Consider the following 23,795-nt stretch of genomic DNA (forward strand, 5'->3'; position numbering starts at 1 on the left):
GGGGGGTTCGACTGGCGCTAGCCAAAGAAGGCGTAAAAGAAGACAGCAACGGCCAGCAGGATGATGGCGTTGGCGTTGACTACGTTCCGCCACAAGGGCTGCTCTGACGTGTCGGTCAACTGCTTCTGCAGCTCAGCCTGCTCCTCGGGGCTCAACTCGGGGGCGGTTTTCTGCTCGAAGCCGCAGAACCAGTTGAAGGTTTTCCTGCAGCACCCGGGTTCCTCCGTGGGCTCTGGCGGCACAGAGAGGGCGTCATGCTGGATCGCGTGTGTCTGAGTGCTCAGAAAGAGTGTGTGCGTGCACGGACGTGGTTTCCAGCGAGAGCAGGTCCAGCGCTGCTTGAAAGTGTGCGAACCCCTTGCGTCTCAGTTTTACCACGAAATGGATATCTCACGAGAAGCAGTCGTTCACATCAGACATAGAAGGTGCGTAATGAGCGATTCCAGATGTTGCTTAAGATTTATAGGTTTATTTTAATATTTTATGTAAGAACAGTGATGCTCCCTATGGGGCTCACACACTTTCCAGCAGCACTGTATGTGTTGGCATGTGTGTGCTTTCACCAGTGTGTGTTTGCATGTGGCGCATGGGTGTCTTGCTAGGAATGGGCAGAGATCAGCGCCGCATACCTTCTATTTTCATGTCTTTCTTGTTCTGCTCCTCGTTCCAGTCTTCTGCCTCGAGGTCCACCCTCTCCTCAGTGCTGTTCCTGAGGCTCCAGCAGAGCCGGTACAGCTGGATGTGGAGAGAGGCGCAACCGGACAGTTTAGTCACGTACAGCTCCCTTATACGTGTGTTAAATTTGCTTTACCTATGAACTTTGAATACAAAGTTAATGTTAATATCAGTATACTATAATTGAAATAATATAATATGAAATATCCATCCGTTTTCATTAACTGCTTGTCCTGATTAGGGTCACAGGGGTCCGGAGCCTATCCCAAAATTGCTGGGTGCAAGACTGAGGGTGGGGATACACCCTGGACAGGATGCTAGTCCATTGCAGGGTAGTACACACACACACACACTTTCAGAACTGCTTGTCCCATACAGGGTCGCGGGGAACCGGAGCCTACCCAGTAACACAGGGCGTAAGGCCGGAGGGGGAGGGGATACACCCAGGACGGGACATCAGTCCATCACAAGGCACCCCAAGCGGAAACTCGAACCCAACACCCACCGGAGAGCAGGACTGTGGTTCAACCCACTGCGCCACCCCACCCCCCGTTGCAGTGTAGTAATATAACATAATTCCGTGTTTAACTTTTCACGATTTCACGTTTAACAATGATGCTTCATGTTGTTTACATTTGAAAATATATCATTTTACACACACACACACATTTTCAGAACCGCTTGTCCCATACGGGGTCACGGAGCCTACCCGGTAACACAGGGCGTAAGGCCGGAGGGGGAGGGGACACACCCAGGACGGGACGCCAGTCCGTCGCAAGGCACCCCAAGCGGGACTCGAACCCCAGACCCACCGGAGAGTAGGACTGCGGTCCAACCCACTGCGCCACCGCGCCCCCATATATCATTTTAATATTTCCATTTTATATGCCGCAGATCTGCATTCGTGAGTGGAATTCTCTCACAGTTTACGTCATAATCTTTACATTTTACAATTTTTGTTGTATTTTTTGCCTTTCCATCTATCCATTGATCAATCAGTCCATCCAGTTTCAATAAGCCCTTGTCCTGAGCAGGGTCATAGTGAACTGGAGTCTATTCCCGGGGGGGGGGGTTTGTACACCCTATACAGGAAACCAGTCCATCACAGGCCATTTGTACCTGCTTACCTTAGACACAGTAACTGTAGTGCTCAGACTGGTCTCTTTAACCCTATTTCAGCCCTGCATTCATATTGACATGTATGTAATAAATTGTGTGGGGTGGGGCCTCATATGCTCAGGGGGCGGAGCCAAACTCACATGCTTATCCTCAATGGGCTTGGTCATCAGGGAGATGCTCAAGACCACCACACAGGTGATTCCAAACAGGATGAGGGCAAAGTAGAGGTAATGTACACCGCAGATGATCTTGGGACAGTTGCTGGGATTCAAGCAGCTGCCGGTGCCGTAGCCAAACTCCGTCAGCATCCGCGCCAGACCGATGAGCAGACCCAGCACCAGCCCGTAGAATGCCCCCTAGTGGAGAGGGAGAGAGAGAGAGAGAGAGAGAGAGAGAGAGAGAGAGAGAGAGAGAGAGAGAGAGAGAGAGACTTGGTGTAAGAACGTAACATCTGGAGAAGAACCTAAATGGGCTGCTGAAATGTCCAAGACCGAAAAACTACCCTTTTCCTTAACTAGCTAAACTTAACTAAATTGTGCATCCTCTCTCTCTCTCACTCACTCACTCACTCACTCACTCACTCACTGGCTCATTGACCCGCTTGCAGAAGATTCCCAGGAGAAAGACGGCAGCGATGGGTGGACCCAGGTAACTGGTTACGGATTGGATGTAGTCGAAGAGCTGCCCACTCTGAGCATTCTGGACAATGGGGATCCAGGCGATGCTCACCCCAATCAAAACCAGGATGAAGACCCTGAGCAAAAACATGTGGATTTGTCACCAAAATAATGTACAAACAATATTGATTTGTCATCAGTAACTGCTTCTCCAATGTAAGATCTCAGTGGTCCAGAGCCTATCCAGGAAGCATAAGGTATGAGTCAGAGTGCACCCAGGCCATCCTGACACACTCATTCACTCACACATCAAACCGGTTCACCTGAAACACATCTATGGACTGTGGGAGGAAACCAGAGCAGGCAAAGGAACGCCACGCAAACGCGGGGAGAACGTGCAAACTACACAGACCGAGCGGAATTCAAACCCACACCTGAACGCACAAGTCAGATGCTGTGCTGCACCACCGTGCTGCGTTAGTTGGCCTGACTCTTGATATAATGACAACATTATATAGGAGCTGTTCCAACTAACAGACCACAAGGACCAGTAATTTGTTTGCAATTTGCCTTGTTCGTACCTTGACAGTCAATTTTACTAATAAATCAAAATCACAAGACAATAATACAGACCCCACCCACTTTATTCCAAGGATACTTTCTGAACAAATCTCAGACACAGCTATAATAATATAATAGATGGAAATGATTTACGACAGTTTTTTTTTAATATCGCTATTAACTTTGAACTACAGACAATTAAAGTTTAAAGTGCCTCACACGTTGTGTCCACAAAGTCCTTCTCTATGTGGGCGTTGGATTGATTCCCTCCATACATACATGTACATTTACATATCCTCACCTTATTACTGATCACCAGCACTGAGAAACACCAGACATGAGCTGTAAACTCTCTTTAAGGGAGTCCAGATGATTGAGTGTCACACTCCTGTTTTGCTTGAGTGTGTTTTACTGATGCCTGTTGGCTGGATGCGTAAAAACTTAAAAATGTTCAAATCGTTGAAAATTCATAACTCAGTTCTCTATAGCGTGGGGCTCGGTGGTGCAACAGGTTTGGCTGGGTCCTGCTTTCTGGGGGGTGTGGGGTTCGAGTCCTGCTTGGGGTGCTTTGTGATGGACTGGCGTCCCATCCTGGGTGTGTCCCCTCCCCCTCCAGCCTTGTGCCCTGCATTGCTGGGTTAGGCTGTGGCTTGCTGCAACCCCGCTTGGGACAAGTGGTTTGTTTGTTTGTTTGTGTGTGTGTGTGTGTGTGTGTGTGTGTGTGTGTGTGTGTGTGTTCTTTATAGCATGGGGGGAGGGGCAGCGTAATGCAACGAATCAATAATAGATTAGGTACTGAAACACTCAGTGTCACACAGGTGAGTTACCTGTCCTGTCACACACACACACACACACACACACACACACACACACACACACACTCACACAGGTTACCTGCCAGCAATCATGAGCTCCCTCTCAGACGCAGCGCGACGGACCTTGGTGTAGATGTCCATCGTGAAGAGGGTGCTGGCGCTGTTGAAGATGGAGGTGAGTGAACTCATGAGGGAGGCCAGCATAACGGAGAGCATCAGCCCCCTGAGGCCTGCGAGAGGACAGTGATAAGGGGGGGGGGGGGTTAATTTCAATGAAAAGGAAAGTCGTAATTGAATAACAAACACATTTAACTTGATTTGCTTCGCAAGAAATTTTAAGAATGCTGCTTCCTGTTTTCTGAACGATCAAATGTGGTGCTGCTTGAAACTATGTGAGCCCCTTTGTGTCCCTTAGTTTTACCACAAAATGGTTATTTAGTGAGAATCAGTGTTTCTCATGTGACATGATAGGTGTGTAATGATCAATTCCATATGTTGCTTTAGAGGAAATCATGTGTGTAGTAAAAACACACAAGTAGTGCAGGTGTAAAAATAAGTGAAGCCCAAGTTTCATTGGTTCAACCAAGTAGGTACGTAGAATCAGGGGTGTAAATCATAGTCATCTATTCATTTACTTTAAGATTTTCTGTATGTTCCATAACTCAACCACACACACACCCACACATTTTCTGAACCACTTGTCCCGAGCGGGTTCACGGCGAACCGGAGCCTAACCCAGCAACAGAGGGTGCAGGGCTGGAGGGGGAGGGGACACACCCAGAATGGGACACCAGTCCATCACAAGGCACCCCAAGCAGGACTCGAACCCCAAACCTGCCAGAGAGCGGGACCCGGCCAAGGCCACCCTGCCACCACGCCCCCATAACTCAACCGCTTTCCCAGTATTTCAAATTTATTCATTTTTCGGACACTTTTCTCAAAGCAAACAACACTGCTAAGCAACCTACAACTAATTACCTCTTTACACAGCTGGATAATTTTTACTGCAGCAATTTAGGGTAAGTATATTTCTCAAGGGTACTACAGCCGGAGATAAAACCTGCGACCTTTGGGATCCAAAGGCAGTAGCTCTAACCACCACTCTACCAGCTGTCCCCAGTATAAAAAAAATAAAACATATGAATGTATCACTGAGATTTTGTACATTTTTTCCTAATTTCAAAATAATAAAGAATAATGTAGTTATAGTTAAATCAGTACAACTCTCTGGAGAGCAACTGACAGTGTTAAGCTACCTACAGTTACTGACCCATTTATGCAGGTGGGCAATTTTACTGGAGTAACTAAGGGTAAGTACCTTACTCTAGGGTACAACAGCAGTAGGTGAAATTCAAACCAGCAACCTTTGGATCCAAAGGCAGCAGCTCTAATCACTACATTACCAGCTATTCTGAGGCTGTGATTTACTGTTCCATCTGATTGTACCGCTTGATATTTCACCAAAGGAATTCAGGTTAACTAATTTAGAGGTAATATAACAGGACCCCCATCGAACACTTGAACCAGTAACCTTCCAGTTGCAAGTGCATGTACTGATCCTCAATACCACACTCTTGAAATAGACTCCCTCAAATAAATCGGAGTCATCGGACACAGACGTTCCAAGGCGAATTTAATAAGGACGCTCCCACACGGCCTACCGTTGGGCATGAGGTCCACCACAATCTTGGGGTAGGCGATGTTGCTGCAGCCCACTGGCGTGCCACAATATTCGGTGCAGTTATCCGGATCCACACAGGCCACCACATCTGAAAGAAGAACGGAGAGGCGCTGAGCATGGACTGCAAAGTCCCGCACCCAAGTTCCACGAAGGCGCCCTCACTAAGGGTATTACTTTTTTCTTTACACTACTCCACCACTGAACTTTCCTTCACTTTTATATTCATCTTTAATGCAAATCTATCACTGCTGCTCTTTCCTACGCTTGGCTGTGCGGCCAAGAGTAAGTGGTGTTGCGTTAAATTCTAGGTATAGCGGGAATTTGTGTGGTTTTCATGGTAAGGGAGGGTTCAGAACTGGTTTACTGGTGCTTTCTTCTGCACCTGTCTTTGGGGGAGAACCTGAAAACAACGTTACTGCTGCACCGCTGTGCCACTTGGCTGTAACAAGTACTTTAACAGCACAAGGAAAACTCATTGCTTTTCTGGAAATATAAAATTGCATCATCAGATTTCGCTCCACCAGGATGCAGGCTTTCAACACATCCATCCATCCATCCATCCATCCATCCATTTTCTTTCCCGCTTATCCTAGTAAGGTTGTGGTAGCAACAGGGAGAGCAGAGAGACCCAGCCACCTCTGTCCCCCGCAACTTCCTCCAGCTCAACCTGGGGGATCCCCAGCTGTTCCCAGGCCAACTGTGAGATATAATCCCTCCAGTGAGTCCTGGGCCAACCTCGGGGCCTCGTCCCAGTTGGCCGTGCCTGGTATACATCCAAAGGGAGGTGCCCAGGGGACATCCTTATCAGATGCCCGAACCACCTCAACTGGCTCCTCTCAATGTGGAGGAGTAGCGGCTTTACCCTGAGCTCCTCCCGGATGTCCGAACTCCTCACCCTGAAACGGAGAGTGAGTCCCAACACCCTGCGAAGAAAACTCATTTCGGCCGCTTGTATCCGCGATCTTATTCTTTCGGTCATTAGCCAAAGTTCATGACCTTAGGTGAGGGTTGGAACGTAGATCGCCCTGTAAATGGAGAGCTTTGCCTTATGGCTCAGCTCCCCCTTCACCACTACAGTGTATCAGGCGGCAGGAGAGGGCAGGGTGGCGCATGGCGTCGCAGCCCCTCGTGACAGAAACTGGCAGAAAACTGGCTCCACCAACACAGTCCTCAAAAATACATCTGTGTGACGGGTTCGACGCCTGTGACAAGGGTCATTTGGACGAACGGACTCTCTGGCCCTCCCAACAATAAATGCACATTTGCAGCTCTGACCTGTGTACAAGATCCTGCTGATCATGCCGGGGAAGACCATGAGGAACATGGGAAGCAGCTTCAGGTAGCCACAAAGGATGCATCCTGCTTTCACGTGGGACATGTTCTTGGCCGACAGGCAACGCTGGACAATGACCTAGGTGGGAACGGGTAGTAGATATGAGACCGAGCTTCCAGATTCAGGAGTCTAAGACCTCAAGATGGGCAGGAGGCAGACTTGGTGTGTCTGTGAGTTTCAGACCGGTGCTTGCTGGTTTTTGGCAGGACTGGCAGGAAGCGGAAGAGCTAACCGCTACTGGATGGGTCAAGGACACGAAAGCACACCTGCCATCCTCAGCAGGACAGTACAAACTCAAGGTGTGATTGTTCACTCTTCTGGTGACACGCGTGATCACATCAGACACTTGATTCTCGTATTGATCGGATGCGGCTCGTACCTGGTCGGTGCACCAGTACCAGGTGGCGAGAATTGTGAGGCCAAAGACAAGACCAGGCCAAGGCAAGTCCCCGGTGATTGGGTCTCGGAAGATGTGGAAGGAGTCTGGGCGGGGGGTGTAGCATTCCTCATGTTCTCTGATACTCTCATTGATAATGGAAGGAATGGCGTTCATATACTTTTCCTTAAAGCTCTCATAACCCCCCACCTCATTGAAACCTATGGAAACACGAGGGAATAAAGAGAATTAAGTTGAGGGACACGGAAACCAAGGGTGGGGGGCGGCGGTGGCAGTGTCAGCAGCAGCAAGGGAGAACTCACCGTAGCCCATAAGGATGAAGGCACCCACAACCATGATGACTGTTTGCAGGGTGTCTGTGTAGATCACTGCCGCAAGTCCACCTGCAAGCAGAAGGTCCAGACACTGCTGAGGACAGACTTCCTTGCGAGACACAGGTACAGGGACTTTCACTCATTTCACAGACGCTTCTCCGCATAGCGACGTACCGAGAACAGCGCAGCAGCGCGCCACGCCGACAGAAGGAGAGGTCTGGATGGAGAGCCGTGATTTTTGAGCGCAGCCAATTTGCCGCAAACCACGGTATAAAGCAGCATGCATTACGCAAGCATCTGTGTAGATGGTATTACTATATTTTTAATTATTAGACAGAAAACAAACTACACATTTGTCCAGCACACTCACTCACTCACTCACTTTCTGAACCGCTTGTCCCATACGGGGTCGCAGGGAACCGGAGCCTACCCGGCAACTCAGGGCGTAAGGCCGGAGGGGGAGGGGGCACACCCAGGACGGGATGCCAGTCCATCGCAAGGCACCCCAAGCGGGACTCGAACCCCAGACCCACCGGAGAGCAGGACCCGGTCCAACCCTTATCCAGCACACTGGATATCAAAATATAACTTTAAAAATATCTATTTATCATTCTATATTTTATACATATATATGTAGCTGTATTAACACACATTAACAGGGGACAGTTGATAGCTGTTGCCTTTGGATCCAAAGGTCCCAGGTTTGATTCCTACCTTGAGCAAGGTACTTACCCTAAAATTACACGCACACTGTCTGAACCGCTAGTCCCATACAGGGTCACAGGGAGCCAGAGCCTAACCCAGGGCGCAAGGCTGGAGGGGGAGGGGACACACCCAGGACGGAACACCAGTCCATCACAAGGCACCCCAAGCAGGGCTCGAACCCCAGACTAACCAGAAAGCAGGACCCGGGCCAACCAACTGAACCACCACACCCCCCTACCCTAAAACTGCTCTGGAAAAACATTACCCAGCTGTATAAATGGGTAAATAATTATAAGTACCATTGAACATTGCAAGTGACTATGGAGAAAAGTGTCAACTAAATGAATTAAAAACAGTGCAAATGTATTACAAGTGTAAATACATGCATATAATGTGTATATTTTAACTTTTAAAATAAATACACACACACACACACACACACACACACACACACACACACACACACACACACATTTTCAGAACCGCTTGTCCCTTACGGGGTCACGGGGAACCGGAGCCTACCCGGCAACACAGGGCGTAAGGGGAAGGGGACACACCCAGGACGGGACGCCAGTCCGTCGCAAGGCACCCCAAGCGGGACTCGAACCCCAGACCCACCGAAGAGCAGGACTGCGGTCCAACCCACTGCGCCACCGCATCCCCTTTAAAATAAATATATACTTAAAATATAACTTTGAGCTGCAGCACATATATTATACTACAGTGCTTACAATGATACACTAGTAGTTTCTGGGGTGGTTGCCGTTGGTTGTGAAGCACGTTCACGATCTCACCTCCTACCGTGGTACCCTTGAGCATAGTACTTACCTTAAAATTGCTCCAGTAAAAAAATGACCCTGCTCTTTGGATGGGTGGCAGGTCGCTTTACACTGTGAGCGCTTTTGGAGAAAAGTGTCGGAGAAATGATTACATGTCATGCTTGGGGTTGGTGCTGTACGTGAAATTCTCAACCGAATTAGTGAATTGAATTCGTTTTTCAGTCTTTGCATTTCTGAGAACGGCTTCCATCAAAAAGCTCATTTTTTACACGACTCTTCTCGACTGGATGGAATTTGTCGGTTCACCACAAAATCGCACCAGTTTTTCTTCTCAGGACACGCAAAGCTGCCGTTCCCGATGTACTCTGCTAGACAGACCTGTACTGCAGGGAACGATCCGAACGGGCCGATGGTTTTGCTCGTTTCGTATTGACATCTGCAGATTTTTCAGCGAAGCAAATCGAAAGGGATGGACTTTACTCCTGAAGACAGAGGCGTCTCGGCTCTTTTATGGCAGTACAAGTGACTACAATGTCATACTGCATATGCTGAAAGGTGCCCCTTGTGCAATTTGCTTTTTAACTGAGATCAATCTCAGCAAACCTTGCAGGAGAAAGTTGCTTTATGCTGTTGCACTGCACGGATTACACTGTTTTAAGCAAACAGAGCCATTTACACATCTGGTAGTGTAAACATGGAAAAACAAAGTATGTGAGCCTCCTGGGCGTATGGCATATCTGTCATGTGGGCATCTTGAGCTCTGCATGGGCACATGTTTACATTTGTTTATTCAGCAGACGCTTTTCTCCAAAGCAACTTCCAATGAACTCTATCTGGTGTTATCAGCCCACACACCTTATTCACCGTGGTGACTTACACTGCTAGGTACACTGCTTACACTGGGTCACTCATCCATACATCAGTGGAACACACACACTGTCTCTCTCTGTCACTCACACTATGGGGGAACCTGAACAGCATGTCTTTGGAGTGTGGGAGGAAACCAGAGCACCCAAAGGAATCCCACCCAGACACAAGGAGAACATGCAAACTCCACACAGGCTAAGCAGGGATCAAACCCATGTCCTCTAGCACCAACCAGATGCTGTGAGACAGCAGTGCTATTCACCACGCCACCATGCCGCAACTTTCAGCAAGAGGGAGAGCAACGGGCACACAGACCTGTGACAGTGTAGAGGGCCGTGATTAACAAGAGCAGCACCACAGCAAGGTAGATGTTCAGCTTCACAGCCTGGTTGATGAATATGGCCCCGGAGAACATGTCGGCCTGAAAATGTCAAAGCGAAAGGGTGGCGCTGAGACGAGAAGCCGACAAGATCATATGGAGCTCTCTACAAACTCTAACGTGAACGAGCAGCTCTGAAGCGTTAAATCAGGACTACGGATGGACGTAAAAATATAATTCACGGGTAGAGAAGCAGCGTCAGGAGTTTAGCTGAAGCACGTTATTAGCACTCAGCTACAAATTGAACTGAAGACATTACATTTACCTGACACTTTTATCCAAAGTGACTCAGAATGTTGAGATGTTTGTGATAATTTGCTCATTTACACAGCAGGGTAATTTTACTGGAGCAATTCAGGGGAATTACCTTGCTCAAGGGTACTACAGCCACAGGTGGGGATTGAACCTGTCACCATAGGGCCCGAAGGTATTTGACTGTCAAACGTGCAACCGAGTCAGTGTGGGAAGCATGAATGGAGAGAGTAGGGAGTAGAGTTCTCCATCCGAGGCTACGTGGTTCCGGGTCACTTGTGCCGGCGGTGGCCGTGGCCGCCCTGACTCTCCCGGGGGACTTACGGAGATCTTGGTGAAGATGTAGAGCAGCAGCGACAGCACAGAGAGGTATATTCGGATGCGCTGGCCACCAAATCGCTTCTTCAGGTACTCTGGCATGGTCACCACCTGAGCGGAAGGAGAGTTTGTGTTCGGCAGAGCGTGCGGATCTCCCGCAGGACGCGCGCTCTCTTAGCGAAGAACAGGGGAACTCAAGGCTAGACAAGGGTTTAAGCGAAGAAGGTGACGCCCCCCTCCCGCCCGGGCCTCACGCACACACCGACGGTGACTCACCCCAGCCTTGATGTAGATGGGCACAAAGAGCCACCCCAGGATGATGACCACAATGAGAGCCTGAAGCACACAAATTTCACAAATGCAGACGTCACCGGGCATCCAAAGAATGACCCCAGGTACCACGCAAAGCCAAAGATCACAACCGGTACGCGGCGTGACCTGCAACACAGTGTACTCACGTTCCACTCGAACCCTCCAATGGCGATGCCCGCCGCCGCGCCCGTCCCCGCCAGTCCAACAAAGTGCCCGCTCCCGATGTTACTTGCAAAAAGTGACGCCCCAATCTGCGGAGGGTAGGGTGAAGGGTCAGCGCACTTCCCTTGCCACGGTCAACGACCCCTGCTGTGTTCTCAGATCCTTTCGGTCGGGATTAATTACAAATACATGTATTCAGAAGGAAATCAAGGAAGTGGTAGAACTTGGCCTGAGAGCTTTCAGTGTCCTGCATTGCATTGGTGGGAATAGTGATTCTGGGCAGCGTGGTGGCACAGCAAGTAGCACTGCTGTCTCACAGTACCTGGGTGGTGTGAGAGGACATGGGTTTGATCCCCACTCAGCCTGTGTGGAGTTTGCATGTTTGCCCTGTGTCTGAGTAGGTTCCCTCTGAGTGCTCTGGTTTCTTCCCACAGTCAAAAGACATGCTGTTCAGGTTCACCCATAGTGTGTGAGTGATAGAGAGAGAGAGAGTGTGTTCCACTGATGTATGGATGAGTGAGCCAGTGTAAGCAGTGTATCTAGCAGTGTAAGTCACCACAGTGAATAAGGTGTGTGGGCTGATAACTACATAGAGCTCATTGGAAGTTGCTTTGGAGAAAAGTGTCTGACAAATGTAAACATGTCCAATGGCAGCAGCTGTAACCATGATGCTACCAACCACCCCCTGCCTGCTTTAAAAAAAAAAAAAAAAAAAAAAAAGTAAATGTATGGTAGATTATGCACTTCTTTGAAAGTGGAGGTAGTAGCCAGCTCATATTACAAGTTATATAGACAACATGTATCAATAAAGGGTGTGGTGAACTGGTAGGGTAGTAGTTAGTGCTGTTGCCTTTAGACACAAAGCATCCTGGTTCTAATCCCCCTTCTAGCTATGGTGCTCTTGAGTAAGGTATTTATTGTAAATTTCTCTAGTAAAATTACCCAACTGTCTAAATAGGTAAATAATCACAGGTTGATTAACATTCTAAGTTGCTTTGGAGAAAGCTGTGAGCAAAATTAATGAATTTAAATACCAGCTGATTTCTGAAAAGCATCCTGAGTGGATGATATTGACACCATTGATGTCTTTGTATCATATCATGGTGAAAATGTTGCCTCCCTTGTATTACGCAGCCTTGACAGCAAGCCCACCTCTGCCTACGGTAAACATTCCTTCATATACCGGTGTATTTTGTACGGCGGGCAGTGATCTATCTTGTTTAGAGACCGCAGACAAGCACATCAGTTATTAACCATTAATGTCCACGAACAGCATGATAAGCAATGTGTGTATCTAAGATATGATTCGTCTTGTGCGAAGCTATGAGGAAAAGCTTACCTTTAGGTAATGATCTACGATAGATTACAAGAAACCCAGTAAAACTATGACTGGGCAATTCAGAATTTCCCGTGAAACTGATTTTTATAGAGCAGTCTTCACAGCAAGGTGGCAAAGGGTTTGCTAAACCAATTTTCTGAATGAAATGAAATAAAAGTGAAAAAAATGTACTATTTAAAATTATATAGGTCACATGGCTTATATTTTGATAACCGAAATTGAGCGTTCGTGACACTTGGATCTTGATTATCAACGTAATGAAGATCAATATATTTGTTACACAAGGTTTAATTGGTGATCAGGCCCATCGATAGGTATAGGTGGTTCGTTTCTGCATTGATTTGTATTGGCTGTCTTTCCCCTCCATCCCCTCTCGGTCAAAAGCTGTTCATCCCACGTTCGGCCCGACTTACCGGCCACCACACCATGCTTCGCCCGGCCAGAAAGAATCCCCCCACCGTGCCGCGGTTCGTGCTCAGCATTGCCTGTCAAATCGAGCAGAGCCGAGCTGCTTAGTCCGCCGACATGTTTTACGGCTGCTTTAATACATATTTATGTTTGTATATTCACAGAAAACATTTCTGACACTGAATTTTTACTTTTGTTCCAGGTATACGGTGCTGCTTGAAAGTATGTGAACCCTATAGGGATGCACATCATTCTTGTATAAAATTTTAAAATAAACTTATAACATGAACAAATGACTATGATTTACACACCTGATTCTACTTACCTACTTGGTTGAACCAATGAAACTTGGGCTTCGCTCATTTTTACACCTGCAGTACCGTGTTTCTACTACCCACACGATTTCCTCTAAAGCAACATATGGAACTGATCATTACACACCTATTGTGTCACATGAGAAACACTAATTCTCATTAAACAACTCTTTCTTTCGTGGTGAAACAAAGGGACACAAGGGAGGGTCACACATTTTCATGCAGCGCTGTATGGTTGCGGCTGTGGAGAGCTTCTTCTAGATATGTGTTCCATCATGACCTGTAGATGAGCTATAGGTTACACTGAAGTATCCCATGGGTATGCAACCATGGGAGGTGCGGTGGTACAGCAAACAGCGTTACTGTCTCACTGCAGCTGGGTGGTGCGAGAGGACATGGGTTCGATGCCCACTTTGTCTTTGTGGAGTTTGCATGTTTTCCCCACATCTGTGTTGGGTGCTCTGGTTTCCTCCCACAGTCCAAAGGCATGCTGCTCAGTTTCCCCATAGTGTGTGAGTGTTCCATTGATGTATGGATGAGTGACCCAGCGTAAGTAGTGTATCTAGCAGGGGAAGTCTTTGGGTGCTCTGGTTTCCTCCCACACTCCAAAGACAAGCTGTTTAGGTTCCCCCATAGTGTGTGAGTGACATAGAGAGTGTGTGTGTTCCACTGATGTATGGATGAGTGACCCAGTGTAAGTAGTGTATCTAGCAGTGTAAATCACTGCAGTGAATAAGGTGTGTGGGCTGATAACACTACGTAGAATTCATTGGAAGTCGCTTTGGAGAAAAGTGTCTGCCTAGATAGTCCTCTGTTACCCAGACACCTTAATCAGCCCAAGGGCTATAATAAATAAACTTCAGGAAGGTTATACTTTTGTAACGCTGACATGTTTCAGCGAGGTGTCAAGTAGTAAAGAAGTGTGTTTAATGATTACACTCTTTTCTTGGAGCTGGGACGGACACTTTTCATCATTAACTCACTGAAGTGTCATTTCCAGCGAAAGGCTGCAGTGAAATCGCAGTCGAGTCCAGCTGGGATCTATTTTAATATCTCTCCAGGCACAGCAGTGAATGAGGCCACAGAAAAAGTGGACGTCATACAGGAGGCTAAAAAGGAGCGACGGAAGAACGAGGTGTAACGCCATCGCTTGTGTGCGGGACACAGCAGGAGCACCAAAGCGATACCACAAAAACAGGGCTCTTTTTAAGAATTCCTGCCATTATGGGGCTGACTGAACACGGTACTGTTATCTTCTGCCTTTTGGCTTAGTCGCTATAATTCGGGGGGGGGGGGGTATTTTACTGTTCGGAGCTGACTGATCGCATTCTGGGCAATCCAGTCGAAAGAATCAATTCCAGATAAAATCTTATCGCAACAGAAAGTGCTTTCAGTCGCAATTCGCCTGAACGCACACTCCTGCTGTTTTATTGCAGCTCTGAGACAGGTGGGACCATTTGTAGTACCGTGCGATCATGGGAACAAAGTGATTTAATCAAGCAACTCAGAAAAATACCCAGCAATTATCAAACACCTACTTATTTACCTGGTTCATTTCTACAAGTCAACTTATAGTGAGTCACACAGCTGATTAATTTCACTGGAGCAATCACTTACAAGGTAAATACCGTGCTCAAGGATACTTTAGCTAGAGGTGGGATTTGAACCTATGACCTTTGTATGCAAAGGCTGAAGCTACTAGCTGCCTGGAGTACGAGAGACCGGTTGGCCAAATATTGCTTAAAAAGGTGACTTTAAACACCACGATTCTTCAGTAACTGCTATTCCACACAGGATCGGTTGCTTGTATAGGTCACCCAGCTAATTGTGTTAATTAAAGATGTTGGACCGTGAATTTGACAGCCGCCATATAATAACGCACTGAGTGCAACGTGGAAAATAATGCACAACAGACGAATGATGTTCTTGATCTGTGACCTTATGCGTCATTGATTCAGGTTTATTACATGTGTGCACTGTCTCCTTTTTTAGATTACAGAAACGCAGAGATTTGATCCCATCACTGAATTGTGCGCTTAGTCTCTGGATCTTGCTGATTAATGATTATAAAGTGTATTACACCGATATTTTACATTTCACTGTCAGTGCTGTGTTTCTGTATCTCTTACTAGTGCTCCGTTCGACCGTCTTTATCTCTTCAGTAACAATAACATTGCTCATCGAGTCAGGGTTTCATAGTGAGGGACAGTGCTGCTTGAAGGTATGTGAAGCCCTTGTGTCCCTTGTTTTACCACAAAATGGTTATTGAATGAGAATCAGTGTTTCTTATGTGATATAATAGGTGTGTAATGATCAATTCCATATGTTGCTTTAGAGGAAATCATGTCTGTAGCAGAAACACACAAGTAGTGCAAGTGTAAAAATAAGTGAAAGCCAAGTTGCACTGGTTCAACCAAGTAGGTAAGTAGAACCTGGGGCGTAAATCATAGTCATTTGTTCATGTTATAAGTTTATTTTAAGATGGAAACTCTAACAGCAAGTGCTGTAGTGGTTAGTGCTGCTGCCTTTGGCTTTAAAGGTTGCAGGTTTGATCCCCAGCTTTAGCGGTAGTACCCTTGAGTGAAGTACTTACCTTGAAATTACCCAGCTGTATAAATGGGTAAAAAAATTGTAAAACCTTAACATGACAAGTTTTTTGGGAAAAAAGTGTCAGACAAATGTGAACATTCAAAATCTTATGTAATAATGAGCATCCCTATAGGGTTCACATACTTTCAACCAGCACTGTATAAATTTACATTGAAAAAGAAATGTTCAGTCAAAAAGAAGATGAAAAACTGTTATATTTGCTTGAAATTAGAGAGCTGAGTCTGAAAAACACGAAATGAGAATCTCTCTGTCAAACAGGCTTTAGCTGGGAGTTCTGTGACCACAGTTGGTGGGATTCCTAAGGTGTGACTGGTGCCAGTTTGTTGCAGCGATCCATGAGAGACTCACCCATATTCCGACAGCCAGAACCACCACAAAATACACCACGATGACGGAGATGTCGGCCGGGTTGTTGATGGGTATGGGGGAGTCGCTCTCAGTCGTGCGCACAAAGGAGAATCCAAAATAGTCCGCAGCCATTTGGAGAGTCTTGCTGATGAGTCCTACAGATGAGTCCTTCTACTGAGTCCTACTCATGGGTCCCACAGATAAATCCTACTGATGAGTCCTCCTAATGAGTCCCACTGATGTTCCGAGACTGAACAAGCTGTAGTTCGTTCGTCCCCCAACTTCTGGACTCTGATGCTAGTTTAACCTTCACTTGCACTTACAGTATATATTGCAGGTGTAGTGTGTGTGTGTGTGTGTGTGTGTAGGAAGCAAGATAGCAATCATCCTTGTAAGTGCAATAGGGTGTGCTGTGCCAGGTTTTTCCTCTTACTCTGCGTGAGTGTTTGAACCGCAGCGACTGAACACACATCAATGATCAACCAACCAGGAAAATCTTTTGTTAAATCAAAAACTGGTGTCCGGCAACAGGAGCGCTCTTTCCCAATCTGTTCGTTTTGTGGGCTGCAGTTGTACTTTTTAAGGGACCGGAGACGACCGTTTCTCTACACGTGCGTCACCCAGCGGGACCCGAGCAGCTAAGGGTTGCAAAGCGAGCACTGCAGATACATTCTGCACCGAATCCTGCAGCTTGCTTTCCAGTGTGCCGTGGTAAACATAAAGATACCGCCGTTCCGGTCAATGATCAGTGGCCATGTGGGGAATAAGTGTCTAGAAAAAAGACTTGGAATCCTGTCTACAGGTTTTACTGTACATGAGGTGCACTGTTCCTTAAACATGGTACTAAATTGCATTGGCAAATATTCTGTTGCTGTGATTTACTGATGTCCCATCCAGGGTGTATCCCCCACCCAGCCTTGCGCCCTGTGATTCCAGCATAGGCTCTGGACCCCCATGACCCGGCTCAAGACAAGCAGTTATTGAAATTGGATGGATGGATGGATGGATGGATGGATGGATGGATGGATGGATGGAGACTGTAAAAGATGTCACAGCGGACCGTGCCAGCTGGTAAACACGGGCCGATCACACTTCGCTGCAGGCATCCCGCACACAAGGCTCCTCTCACTGCGCACGCCTGCGACACGTGGCCCGTACCTGCGGTCTGCAGGTCAGGGACAAGGCAACACCCAAAAGACACAGAATTTGTGACCTACAACAGTCATTATCCTTAGAGAAGCTGAACACCAATACGCTTGTGTGTGTGCAGCATTTCAGTTCTTAAACACGTGGTAATGACCTGATCATTTAAAATATACAGGCTGTTTGTAATAGCCTTTTGTAATGTGAAATACAAAATATAATAAAACATAAACAGGGTCACATAGGCAGAGTCGAAATGACAGTTTTAGCCCCTTCTCAACCTTTCCACTGGGCGCTGCTGCCCCCTACTGTTCAAATGTAGGAATTGCAACTAATATAATACCATCCACATGATGCACATGTTTGATCTTTAGTCTGTGTTAAGAATACATGCATTAGCTGAGTAATATCAGAATGAACTGGAAATGAATGCCCAATGTCCACACATTTGAAATGAAATATATTAGTGGGTACTGGTATTTTTTTGCAATCTGGAAATTAGCTCACAATTAGATGTCTTTGTGCTCTGAGTGCCTCTCTGAGTGTCATCATATAAGAGTGGAAGTCAGTCAATGGACTTGTGGACTGACAGCGAAAGCATCACCATGGCAATGGTTCTACGTGTGAAAAAAAAAAATCCAAAACATTCCTCACTATGAATACCTTACACCATTCCTGCTGAAACAGAGCACACAGGGAAACCATTAGAACACGCACATTTTCGGAACCACTTGTCCCATACGGGGTCGTGGGGAGCCAGAGCCTAACCCGGCAACTCAGGCCTTGAGGAGACACACCCAGGACGGGACGCCAGTCCGCCGCAAGGCACCCCAAGCGGAACTCAAACCCCTGACCCACCAGAGAGCAGCACCCAGTCCAACCCACTGCGCCACCGCGCCCCTAACTATTAGAACACTTCAAACCTTTTATTCAGAGCAAAACTTAGGTTTGAGCTCTGATATGAGTTATGAAAGACCAGTCCACTCGGGTGCCAAGCTGTTCTTGCCATAAGCGAAAGCAGAAAGGTCAAGTTTGATTTTAATGGTCCGCTGTCAGTGCCTGATTTCAGCTACAAGCTCAGTAACACCGGGAAAGGATGCGGTTTTACTGTACAAAATAACCATGATATTGGTTGATAAAAATGTTGGGTTGTTTCTTATGAAGGGTGATTTACAAGGTTGGGCACCTCCGTGATGCTTTGAAAAGCAGCTGCTGAAGGCTTGAACCTTGCCACAAAGTCTTTCCCAGGAGCAGTGTTATCGGTGGGATGTTTTTCCTCGTTACCCTGGTAACCAGCAATATAATTGACTGGCAACATAATTATTGGCTGTTGTGATGCAGGAGGAACAGCACAGCCGGACCTGAACTGCTGAAAACTTTTATGAGTGGTTGTAACGCAACGGCAGCTGCTATCACCTTCCTCCGGACCGGTCCAGGCCCCACCACCCCACGAGTCCATCACCTGCTCCAGAGATAAAGCTCTTATCTGGCCCACACCTCCCACACCCTCTTTCCACAGGTTCACTGGGAATTAACTGGAAGTCAGTCTATTGCCAGAGTGCACCTCGTCTCCCCCTCCTTTCTTTTGCCCTCGTCCCACTTCTGCTCCTTTATTCTCGTTCTTCGCCTTAACCGGGCTGCATGGTGAGGACGTCACGAGGGCAACGGACGTTCACTTTGTGCTGACACTGCAGTGCTGGGGACGCTCAAGCGGAGCTCAAGGTCCGGCTTCTCCGAGGCCGAAAGGCGTGGCGGATGCGTGTAAATTGTCTGCAGCTATGCCTCTCTTCCTCCTAATGTAATGAACAAAATTGTATTTTCTATGAGATGTGCGTCACTTTGGAGAAAAGCGTCTGCTAAATGGATACATGTAAATGTAAATTCCATGGAGCAACGCAGTCTCCCCGAAAACCCTTCGTCAAAGTGAATTCTCGGAAGTCAAAGATGTAAAAGTTTTCATGTCCCTGAAGCCCAAAGGTGTCACCTGTTTGTGCTAAAATATCACTAAATCCCATTAAATTGGGTACAATTAGTAGTTAATATTAGTTATCATAGTCCAGCATAACAAGGTAGTTCCCATTTATTAACTGCTCTATAATAAATACTGTATGGCTGCCTGCTTACACTCATCCCACTCCATAAAAATGCTAAATGAATAAATGCAACGTAAACGTGCATCTCGTGACATGTAACGTGGTAAACATGAAAGAGGAATCACGGTAAATGAGTTTGCTGGGTAAAAAAATGACTTCCTGCTTCTGTGTGACACCACATGCCGGTAAGTGGTGTTTACTGAGCCATCAGTTGGTGTGCTGCTCTTCTGGGTCTGATCTTAAAGTTATAGAGCATGAACATTCACACCTTACATGAACTTAAGAGATGATGGGCGAAGTGAGTCTGGAAGATATGAGTTTTAAGACCCTTTTTAAATGTGGACAGGGATTCAGCAGTTCTGAGTGAAAGAGGGAGGCCGTTCCACCGCAACGGAGCCAGAACCGAGAACCTCCGTGCTTTACCTTTCCTGCACGGGACCGCCAGGCGGGCAGATGTGGAAGAGTGAAGCGGTCTTGTTGGGGTGTAGCGGTTGATCAAGTCTTATAAATGGCTTGGAGCAGTTTTACTGAAGGTGGGTGTGGTGGCGCAGTGATGCAGTGGGTCTGCTCTGTTCCTGCTCTCTGGTGGGTCTGGGGTTTGAGTTCCACTTGGGGTGCCTTGCGATGGACTGGCGTCTCGTCCTGGGTGTGTCCCCTCCCCCTCCAGCCTTGCGCCCTGTGTTGCTGGGTTCATGTCTGGCTTGCCGTGACCCCGCTTGGGACAAGTGGCTTCAGTGTGTGTGTCTAATTCTATTGATGAATTTGTCACCAATAACCAGGGTCTTAAATCTGATCTGGGCAGCTATAGGAAGCCAGTGCAGAGAAGCGAGTAGAGGAGATACGTGAGAACGTTTCGGCAAGTCAGACACAACTCGGGCAGCAGCGTTCTGTATCAGCTGTAGAGGTTTGATGGCAGTAGCAAGAAGACCAGACAGGAGAAAGTTGCAGGATCCAAACGGGATGTCACCGTGGCCTGGACAAGTAGTTGCGCAAAGCTGGTTGTGAGCTAAAGTAGATTAACATTGTAAGTCTCTTTGGAGAAAAGCATCAGCTAAATGAATAAATGTACATGTGATGTATGTGAATGACCGCGTCGCTGGCCACGAATGGACGGCAGAGGGCAAGATCCAGACGTGCGGGTGACGAGGGCGCCGTGGCCACTAGGGGGCGCCTCGCTTTGTGCTGAGTCACAATAGGAAGGATGCAAACGCAAAGAGCTGGGAGAGAGCGGCTCCATCCGAGGGACTGCTCTGCACACACTCGACGGCTGTCAGAAACATCCACCGACGAACGAGATCTTTGCGCTGCGAACTTGCAGCCTGCAGTGTTATTAACGCAGCGCTAAATATAGAGCTCGAGTCTCCAGCTTCAATAGAGCGTGTCCATATCACACAGTTAAATATAGAATTGCTTTAGCGCAGGAAGCGGGGGGGTGAGTCACTTGTACCCGCAACCCGAAACACAGGCCCGTCTAAGAAAGTGACGAAAGCGCATCAGCACTGGATTCATTTTTAAGGTTAGACGAGGAAAGCGTTCTGACGCGAGCGGAGCGGCAGCTCTCGGGAGTCGGTATGCGCGGCAGCCAGTGGCCCTGCGTGGGGGGGTGGGGGTGGACACTGGAGGAGCGCTTAGTCATTGCGCCGGAACACACAGAAACGCCTGTTCCACACCTCCACAACCAACACGCACACTCACACACGCCGAGAGATAGAAATAAGGGTGCAGTCACACTGGGAGGTGATTCATTCCTGCACCCCCCACCGCACCCCACCCAACCCAACCCCACCCTGACGGACAGCAGCCCGTGATGGTGAAGGAGGGTGTGTGTTTTAGCTTGGGAGGATAAGATGGGTGCGGCCGTCCGGAGCGTGTGCGTGTGAGCGCCTTATCGACCGTTTATCACCTTGAACGTTTCCACCTACGAGGACGAGGAGGCTGCAGCTCCGCACCGGGCAGATGTTTGAGCGCAGCACCGTGCCGCTGCTCATGCGGGATGTGGAAAGTGTCCTTTGTGTGTCGACACACTGAGATCATTTTAAAGCACCTCTTCGCAGAGCTCAGGTGGTTCTGCCTAAATCCCAGCGCGCCCCCCCCCCCCCCACTTCGTTCCATCCGAGTTCCGCAGCCACTTCCCTCCCAGACCTCCCCGCCGGTGTCCCTCACATTTTCATTTTTCTACCGCCGTTCACCTTCCCCTTGGTGCACACTCACGCCTCCTCCACCCACACACACTTCCTTCCCTTGTACATTGCTATAGCAACTGGCTCCTTTGACATCATCCCATCGCCTAGGCAACTCCTCTGAGTGACATCAGGCAGTTGCCACGGTAACAGTCTGTGGAGTGGTGATGTCACAAAGGACTGGGACGGGCTAGCAGCAGCTCGGCTAATGGCAGCGCTGCTCAGAGAAGAGTGCCGTTTGCTCCTTTTATAAGATGGAGGACGTGGGACCCGGGCGCGGGACCGCAGCGTCGGAGACGCTCTCCCACAATGCACCTTGACCGCAACGCGACGGCGGCCTCGGGAAAGGTCACCGAAGAGCGGCGCTTTCTCATCCGAGCGTCTTCCTTCGCTCCGCGTTACTCTTGCCGCTACCGTGAGCAGGAAACGCAGGAGTGGTTTCATCAAGCATGGGCGGAACGGTGGCACAGCGAGTACCGCTGCTGTCTTACACTGCCTGGGTGGTGCGAGAGGACGTGGGTTCCATCCCTGCTCAGCCTGTGTGGAGTTTGCATGTTTTCCCCCGTGGGCTTCCTCAGGGTGCTCTGGTTTCCTCCCACACTGCAAAGACATGCTGTTCAGGTTCACTGATGTACGGATGAGTGACACAGTATAAGTAGTGTATCCAGCAGTGTAAGTCACCGCGGTGAATAGTTGTGTGGCCTGGTAACACTATATAGAGTTCATTGGGAGTTGCTTTGGAGATAATTGTTTAATAAATGTAAATCAAGCATAATGTCTAGATGTAGTTATTACTACTTTCAGGAGCTGGTGAGCCAAAGGCCACAACAGAGGAAGGCTTAGGATTCATGGTCCTGCTTTTGAACCCGCGTTCCAGTTGAGATCGACATCTGTGCCTCATCGGTGTCATAACGACAATTTCTTCTTTAATAAGATTTAAATTGATTATATTAAGCGCACGGGATTTGAAATGTTTCCACGAGCAGACCGCTTATGAATTTGTTGCCGTCGCTACGAGCCGAAAGCTGTGATTTTAGAAGTGCTCATAAACAATAGGTTAGCGGCGATAACGTCACCCGTCCCCAAAGGCGTTCCCTCGGCATCTTGCCTTCGCTGCACCACAATCTGCATTAAAATGTAATTTACTTTAAACCGAATGGTCTTGCTGCTGCACTGTTACAGTGCCTTTCACACCATTTCACAGAATACTGTTAAATCTTCCCTTTAATGCAAAATATTTGAGATATTGATAAATATACTTAACATTTATATAAGTTGGTGTTTATGTATTATCTGTATTTTATGTATGATATATAACATGATATATTATATTTATGTATTATAAACTTAAACACATACTTAACATTTCATTGCTGTTAGCAGGACCCCCCACAAACAGAATTTTATTCTCTCCCAACATCGAAAAGCATCACTCGGTGTAATTTCTTTCCGAGGTCGAGATTTTCGGCGTCCCAGAAGGTCCATCTACCTGTCAGTACTTTCCGTAAAACTGGATGAATCGCTCATTTCATCAGCTTCACCAGCTGAGAGTCTGGGAGTAACGATTAACTAAAGTCTCTGCGTCTCGCAGACCCACACTCTAGAACATTTTCAGGATCCACCCATCTCTCACAACTCACTCCAAGTAGATCCTGGTCCAGGCCATGGGAACGTCTTTGCCTGGATTGCTCCACAACCTCATGTCTGGTCTTGCAGCGTCCGCCACCAAGCTCCTCCGGTGGATCCAGAACGCAGCAGGACAAGCTGTGTTGTCAAAGCATTGCCATGTACATCTTCTGCTCATCCCTCCCCGCTGGCCTCCTGCAGCTGCCCGTATCAAGCTGAAGATTGCGGTTATTGCACGAGACAAAGGTTCTGCACCCCAATACCAGCAGTGCCCAATTCCTCCTTACACCCCAGCTAGACTGCTATGCTAGTCCACATCTGGTCACTAGATAGCTCCAATCACAAGGGGTCTAAACTCAAAAGTCTGGAAGTCCTCAGTTTCAGCTCCAACGTGGGGAAATGGGCTCCCGCTCTCCCTCAGAACTGCTGAATCCCTCGACAGTCGGCA

The 23,795-nt window shown here is 47.8% G+C and overlaps 1 protein-coding gene across 1 annotated transcript; it reads right to left on the minus strand.

Annotated features, from left to right (window-relative positions):
- Positions 1 to 16,595, minus strand: slc5a1 (solute carrier family 5 member 1). Its single transcript, XM_018750326.2, has 15 exons — positions 16,306 to 16,595; positions 13,039 to 13,110; positions 11,271 to 11,375; positions 11,089 to 11,148; positions 10,819 to 10,923; positions 10,179 to 10,284; positions 7,501 to 7,581; positions 7,181 to 7,398; positions 6,744 to 6,879; positions 5,449 to 5,556; positions 3,867 to 4,017; positions 2,380 to 2,548; positions 1,935 to 2,150; positions 630 to 735; positions 1 to 232 (listed from the first exon to the last, which is right to left on the minus strand). Exons 1-15 carry the CDS (start codon positions 16,435 to 16,437, stop codon positions 18 to 20), a joined length of 1,980 nt encoding a protein of 659 aa, XP_018605842.2. The 5' UTR covers positions 16,438 to 16,595; the 3' UTR covers positions 1 to 17.
- Between the last annotated feature and the right edge of the window lie 7,200 nt (positions 16,596 to 23,795).

The sequence above is a fragment of the Scleropages formosus genome, chromosome 6, assembly GCF_900964775.1.
Source record: "Scleropages formosus chromosome 6, fSclFor1.1, whole genome shotgun sequence".
NCBI classification, from domain to species: domain Eukaryota; kingdom Metazoa; phylum Chordata; class Actinopteri; order Osteoglossiformes; family Osteoglossidae; genus Scleropages; species Scleropages formosus.